The 7,205-nt window shown below is 52.2% G+C and overlaps 1 protein-coding gene across 4 annotated transcripts in view; it reads left to right on the top strand.

The window, feature by feature from the left end:
• Positions 1-7,205, top strand: part of SLC44A2 (solute carrier family 44 member 2 (CTL2 blood group)) — a 51,097-nt gene that overhangs the window by 24,082 nt on the left and 19,810 nt on the right. For 2 of the 4 annotated variants that reach the window (XM_017888941.1, XM_017888943.1), the window contains exons 2-4: positions 2,938-2,986; positions 4,540-4,613; positions 4,739-4,823. In XM_017888941.1, the coding sequence (XP_017744430.1) occupies positions 2,938-2,986; positions 4,540-4,613; positions 4,739-4,823 (208 nt within the window). Of the gene's footprint in view, positions 1-1,951; positions 2,360-2,937; positions 2,987-4,539; positions 4,614-4,738; positions 4,824-7,205 lie in introns of those variants that run through there. The other 2 variants (XM_017888940.1, XM_017888942.1) reach the window with 2 other exon arrangements.

Raw genomic sequence — 7,205 nt, 5'->3', positions numbered from 1 at the left:
CCGTGTTAGCCAGGATGGTCTCGATCTCCTGACCTCGTGATCCGCCCGTCTCGGCCTCCCAAAGTGCTGGGATTACAGGCTTGAGCCACCGTGCCCGGCCTTGGGTCTCGAACTCTTAACCTCAGGCAGTCTGTCCACCTTGGCCTCCCTAAGTGCTGGGATTACAGGCATGAGCCATAGCACCCAACCAGTGAGACCAGTTTTAGTACGCAAAGGAATATATAATCGGCATGTGGGTGGATAGTTGGTGTGGGGGTATACAGTAGGCATAGGGGTATACAGTAGGCATGGGGGGTGCGGCCAGCTGTACCCTGCTGGTATACTCCCATAGTATACACCCATGATGGCTGTATACCTCACACAAGCTGTATACCCTTCACCTCTACTATACACCCACAAACAGATTACGTGCCTCTGATAATTATATACATCCATGTTACCTGTGGCTTCACTGACCATATGCCCCATACTTGCAGCACCCCATACCTGCTCTGTACCCCTATATTGATTGAACACCGTTACAGTGATCATACAGTATACCCATCGCCAACTGTGAACCCTGATACTAAGTATATACCCCGGTATGCAATGCCTGATCTATGCAGTGTTTTTCTTTTTTTAGATTGTTTTTAAATTAAATTAATTAATTAATTAATTAATTAATTTGTTTATTTTTTGAGACAGAGTCTTGCTCTGTCGCCCAGGCTGGAGTGCAGTGGCGCAATCTTGGCTCATTGCAACATCCACCTCCTGGGTTCAAGCGATTCTGCTGCCTCAGCCTCCCAAGTAGTTGGGGCTACAGGTGCGCACCACCATTCCCAGCTAATTTTTGCATTTTTCGTAGAGATGGGGTTTCACCAAGTTAGCCAGGATGGTCTCGATCTCTTGACCTCATGATCTGCCCACCTTGGCCTCCCAAATTGCTGGGATTACAGGAGTGAGCCACCACACCCAGCCTATTTTCTTTTTTCTTTCTTTTTTTTTTTGTTTTTGAGACAGTCTCACTCTGTCCCCCAGGCTGGAGTACAGTGAGGTAATCTTGGCTCATTACAACCTCCACCTCCTGGGTTTAAGCGATTATCCTGCCTCAGTTTCCCAAGTAGCTGGGATTACAGGCATATGCCACCACACTGGCTAATGTTTGTATTTTTAGTAGAGAAGGGGTTTTGCCATGTTGGCCGGGCTGGTTTCAAACTCCTGATTGCCGGTGATCCACTCACCTCAGCCTCCCAGAGTGCTGGGATTACAGGCGTGAGCCGCCGTGCCTGGCCTATGCCTGCTCTTTGAGGTCAGTTTTGGTTTCATACTTTAGCCTCATTTTGCAGTTGAGGAAACTGAGGCTTAGGGAAAATAAGGCCTTTGTAAGCATCTTCTAGTTCAGAGGGTACAGAAGGAGCATTTGAATTAAGGGCAACCCAGGAGGATGTGGGCTTCAGAAGGGTGGAGATTGGATCTCTCTGGTTCCTCACTGTACGTGGTGCCCCGCCCAAGGCCTGTACCCACTAAGGGCTGAATAAATGCTTGTTCTAAGGCCACGCCCAGTAGTGCAATTTGGGGGACCACGGTGGGAGGAGCCCATGAGTCCAGGAGTTAAAGATGAGCCTGGGCAACATAGCAAGATCCCATCTCTACAAAAAAAATTAAAAATTAGCCGAGTGCAGTAGAGCACCTGTAGCCCCAGCTACTTGGGAGGCTGAGTCAGGAGGATAGCTTGAGACGAGAGGTTTACACTGCGATGAGCTGTGATTGCACCACTGCACTCCAGCCTGGGCAACAGAGGGAGATCCTGTCTCATTTAAAAAAAAAAAAAAAAAAAAAAAAAAAAAAAAAAAAAAAAAAAAAAAAAAAAAAACTCATTTTCTGCACAGGTTGGAGAAGTTTTCAGCCCCAACACTCCACAGTTGGTTGTCTGGGTTTGGGCCGTGGTCCCTTTTCCCGCCCAGTGCCTCAGTTTCCACACCTGCAAAACGGAGCCACAGAAACGCTCTTTCAGGGTGGCTAGGGGTTCTGGGCGGTGTCGCCCGGTGGCGGGGTGTTCCCAGGGTGAAGCCGCAGGGTTCTCGGGTGGGGGCGGGGAGGGCTAAATTCGGCCGGCCGGTGAGTGGCGGGAGCAGCTGCCGCCCCGCCCGCGCCCTCCCGGGTCCCACAGTCTGGGCAGCTGCCCAGCTTGGGCCGGTCTGACCGGTTTGGGCCGCCCCGCCTGGCGCTGTGCTGGGAGGAGCCGCCGCCAGTCGCGCGGTCAGTGCCTCCCTCCAGACTCGGGAGGGCCGAGGGGGCGCGGGAGAGAGCGCGGGCGGCCGCCGGGGCTGGTCGCCTGCAGGGATGGGGGACGAGCGGCCCCACTACTACGGGAAACACGGTAGGCAGCGACCCCCGTCCGCAGCCCCGGGCCGACCCCTCGGCCCCTCGGAGGGGCCCTCGAGAGAACATGGGGCGCAGGGAAGGGGCTGGAGGGGAGCGCAATTGCAAATCTGCCCCTGGAGCCTCCCTACCATCAGCCAGCCTCCCTCACCCCACTTTTCCCCGGAGCCTCGCAGATGACCCTCCTTACTCTCCCCACCCAAAGGACCTGCCCCTGTAACCCCTCTGCCTGGCACTGCTGCCAGCGCCCCTTCCCCTATCCCATCTCAGACCTTCCCCGTCTCCACCTGGTTCCCTGGTGGCCACCATTTCAGCCCACTTCCCAGTGGGTGGCCGCCAGTTAATAAATTTGTTCACAATTAGTGATTCCTCCTTCCTCCCCTGTCCTGGCCTGCCAGGACTGGGGGCTTGGGTGTGGTCACCTGGAGGTGGGTGAAGCAGAAAATTCCACAGGTCTCTGAATTTTATTCTTGCCGAGGCAAAGACACCCCTAGAGGCTTTTGGGAGGGGGGCTCTCCCAGCCCTGTCTTGGTTCAGGTCTCCAACCCCGTCCATGTTAATCTTTTTGACTTTCAGGAACGCCACAGAAGTATGATCCCACTTTCAAAGGACCTATTTACAACAGGTAAGGGCTTTGGGTTTTGGAGGGTTCTCCTGCTAATACTACCCCAATCCCTGTCTCTTCACACACCCCACCCCCGATCTGTTCTCCAACAGACTGGTGACAAATACTTGAAACTTGTTTTGTTTGTTTGAGACGGAGTCTTGCTCTGTCGCCAGGCTGGAGTGCAGTGGCGGGATCCCCACTCACTGCAACTTTCACCTCCCAGGTTTAAGCAATCCTACCACCTCATTCTCCTGAGTAGCTGGGATTACAGGCGTGTGCCTGGCTAATTTTTTGTTGTTGTTGTAATTTTAGCAGAGATGTTTGGCTGTGTTGCCCATGCTGTTCTCCATCTTTTGAGCTCAAAGCGATCCACCTGCCTTGGCCTCCCAAAGTGCTGGGATTACAGGTGTGAGTCACCACATCTGGCCTGGACTTAATTTTTACCATGTTCGTATTATTTATTTATTTATTTATTTTTGAGATGGAGTCTCACTCTGTCACCCAGAGTGGAGTGGTGCAAACTCAGCTCACTGCAACCTTCACCTCTCAGTTCAAGCGCTTCTCCTGTCTCAGCCTCCCAAGTAGCTGTGACTACTCAGAGGCTACTCAGGAGACTGAGGCAGGAGAATTGCTTGAACCTGGGAAGTGGAGGTTGCAGTAAACTGAGACTGCTCTACAGTACTCCGGCCTGGATGACAAGAGTGAGACTGTCTCGAAAAAATAATAACGAAAAAATAAACTGCAGCCAGGCACGGTGGCTCACACCTGTAATACCAGCACTTTGGGAGGCCAAGGTAGGTGGATCACTTGAGGTCAGGAGTTCAAGACCAGCCTGACCAACATGGTGAAACCCTGTCTCTACTAAAATACAAGAATTAGCCGGGTGTGGTGGCATGGCTCTAGNTCACACCTGTAATTCCAGCACTTTGGGAGGCCAAGGTAGGTGGATCACTTGAGGTCAGGAGTTCAAGACCAGCCTGACCAACATGGTGAAACCCTGTCTCTACTAAAAATACAAGAATTAGCCGGGCGTGGTGGCGGGCACCTATAATCCCAGCTACTTGGGAGACTGAGGCAGGAGAATCGCTTGAACCTGGGAGGTAGAGGTTGCAGTAAGCTGAGATCGTGCCACTGCACTCCAGCCTGGGCGACAGAGTGAGACTCCCTTTCAAAAAAAAAAAAAAAAAAGACTGGCTTGGGCAACGTAGCGAGACCTTATCTCTACAGAATATATATAAATTTAAAAAAATGTATGGTGGTGTGCACCTGTAGTCTCAACTACTCGGGAAGCTGAGGCAGGAGGATCACTTGAGCCCAGGAGTTCGAGGCTGTAGTGAGCTATGATCGTGCCACTGTCCTCCAGCCTGGATGACAGAGTGAGACTCTGTTGCACAAAATTAAAAAATGAAATGAAATAAAAATAAAAATGCATGTGCCTTTGGTACGGCATTCAAACCACTCAGGAAAATTTGTCCAAATAATACATGGATGAGGGTGTTTGCAGAGGACAGATGGGCCCATGGTGCACACGGCACCAAGGCTTCTCCAAATGCTGCCCCTCTGCTCCCCAGGGGCTGCACGGACATCATATGCTGTATATTCCTGCTCCTGGCCATTGTGGGCTACGTGGCTGTGGGCATTATAGGTGAGTAGAGAATGGGGCAGGACTTGGAGTTCCAGGGTGGGCGGAGGCAGCCATAGCCTCTGGAGTGGGAACACGGCTGGATCTCAGGAGTGGTAGTGTCTCAGTATCCCTGGATCTTTCCACAGCCTGGACTCATGGAGACCCTCGGAAGGTGATCTACCCTACTGATAGCCGGGGCGAGTTCTGTGGGCAGAAGGGCACAAAAAACGAGTGAGTTGACTCCTTGGGGCCTGGAGGGGCTGGGGAGGAGGGGGCAGAAGGTTCTAGGCATTCCCCATCTCCCTAAGTCTAGTTAACAAGTGCTTACAGGCTGGGTGCAGTGACTCACACCGGAAATTCCAACACTTTGGGAGGCCGAGGCAGGAGTATTGCTTTAGGCCAGGAGTTCGAGACCAGCCTGGCCAACATGGTGAAATCCTGACTCCACTAAAAATACAAAAATTAGCCGAGCATGGTGGCACACACCTGTAATCCCAGCTACTTGAGAGGCTGAGGCAGGAGAATCACTTGAACCCAGGAGGCAGAGGTTGCAGTGAGCCAAGATCACGCCACTGCACTTTAGCCTGGGGGACAGAGCGAGACTCAGTCTCAAAACAGACAAACAGCCGGGTGCAGTGGCTCACACCTGTAATCCCAGCACTTTGGGAGGCCAAGGTGGGCGGATCACGAGGTCAGGATATCGAGACCATCCTGGCCAACACGGTGAAACCCCGTTTCTACTAAAAAAAAAAAATACAAAAAATTAGCGGGGCGAGGTGGCGGGCGCCTGTAATCCCAGCTACTCAGGAGGCTGAGGCAGGAGAATGGTGTGAACCCGGGAGGCGGAGCTTGCAGTGAGTGAGATCGTGCCACTGTACTACAGCCTGGGCGATGGAGCGAGACTCTGTCTCAAAAAAAAAAGCACACAAAAATTAGGTGGACGTGGTGGGGGCGCCCCTCTGGTCCCAGCTACCCAGCAGGCTGAGGTGGGAGGATCGCTTGAACTGGGAAGCCAAGGCTACAGTAAGGTTTGATTGTACCATTGCACTCCAGCCTGGATGACAGAGCGAGACCTGGTCTCAATAAAACAACAAGAGGCCGGGCGCGGTGGCTCAAGCCTGTAATCCCAGCACTTTGGGAGGCCGAGACAGGCGGATCACGAGGTCAGGAGATCGAGACCATCCTGACTAACACGGTGAAACCCCGTCTCTACTAAAATACAAAACTAGCCGGGCGAGGTGGCGGGCGCCTGTAGTCCCAGCTACTCGGGAGGCTGAGGCAGGAGAATGGCGTAAACCCGGGAGGCGGAGCTTGCAGTGAGCTGAGATCCAGCCACTGCACTCCAGTCCGGGCGACAGAGCCAGACTCCGCCTCAAAAAAAAAAATAAATAAATAAATAAATAAATAAATAAATAAAACAAGAAAACAAGTACTGATAAAAGTTCTATCACCCTCAGCCACTAGTCTAGTCCTTGGGGACACACAGCTCTAAATGAGATAGTAAGCATCCTGTTCTCTGGCAGCGCACATTTTAAGGGCAAGAGAGACTGAGAGGGGACAGTCCTGGATCAGACATCAGGTGGTGATGAACAGGTGAGACAGCAGAGCAAGCATAGCCTGAGTGGCGTCACTTCTTGGCTCTGTGACCTAGGGCAGGTGTCTCAATCTCTCTGAACCTCATTTTCCTCATCTCTAAAATGAGGATCATAACGGTCCCATCCTCATGGGGCTATTTTGATGGTTAGATGTACCAATACATGTACAGAGCTTAGAATGCCACCTGGCATCGCTGGGCACGGTGGCTCACACCTATAATCCCAGTACTTTGGGAGGCTGAGGTGGGAGGATCAATACCAGCCTGGCCAACATGGTGAAACCCCGTCTCTACTAAAATACAAAAAAAGGCCGGGCGCGGTGGCTCACACCTATAATCCCAGTACTTTGGGAGGCTGAGGTGGGAGGATCAATACCAGCCTGGCCAACATGGTGAAACCCCGTCTCTACTAAAAATACAAAAAAAGGCCGGGCGCGGTGGCTCACACCTATAATCCCAGTACTTTGGGAGGCTGAGGTGGGAGGATCAATACCAGCCTGGCCAACATGGTGAAACCCCGTCTCTACTAAAAATACAAAAAAAGGCCGGGCGCGGTGGCTCACACCTATAATCCCAGTACTTTGGGAGGCTGAGGTGGGAGGATCAATACCAGCCTGGCCAACATGGTGAAACCCCGTCTCTACTAAAAATACAAAAAAAGGCCGGGCGCGGTGGCTCACACCTATAATCCCAGTACTTTGGGAGGCTGAGGTGGGAGGATCAATACCAGCCTGGCCAACATGGTGAAACCCCGTCTCTACTAAAAATACAAAAAAAGGCCGGGCGCGGTGGCTCACACCTATAATCCCAGTACTTTGGGAGGCTGAGGTGGGAGGATCAATACCAGCCTGGCCAACATGGTGAAACCCCGTCTCTACTAAAAATACAAAAAAAGGCCGGGCGCGGTGGCTCACACCTATAATCCCAGTACTTTGGGAGGCTGAGGTGGGAGGATCAATACCAGCCTGGCCAACATGGTGAAACCCCGTCTCTACTAAAAATACAAAAAAAGGCCGGGC

This window comes from Rhinopithecus bieti, unplaced genomic scaffold (assembly GCF_001698545.2).
Source record: "Rhinopithecus bieti isolate Rb0 unplaced genomic scaffold, ASM169854v2 scaffold_18862, whole genome shotgun sequence".
In the NCBI taxonomy this organism is placed as follows: Eukaryota; Metazoa; Chordata; class Mammalia; order Primates; family Cercopithecidae; genus Rhinopithecus; species Rhinopithecus bieti.
This window is presented reverse-complemented; position numbering and strand designations above follow the sequence as displayed.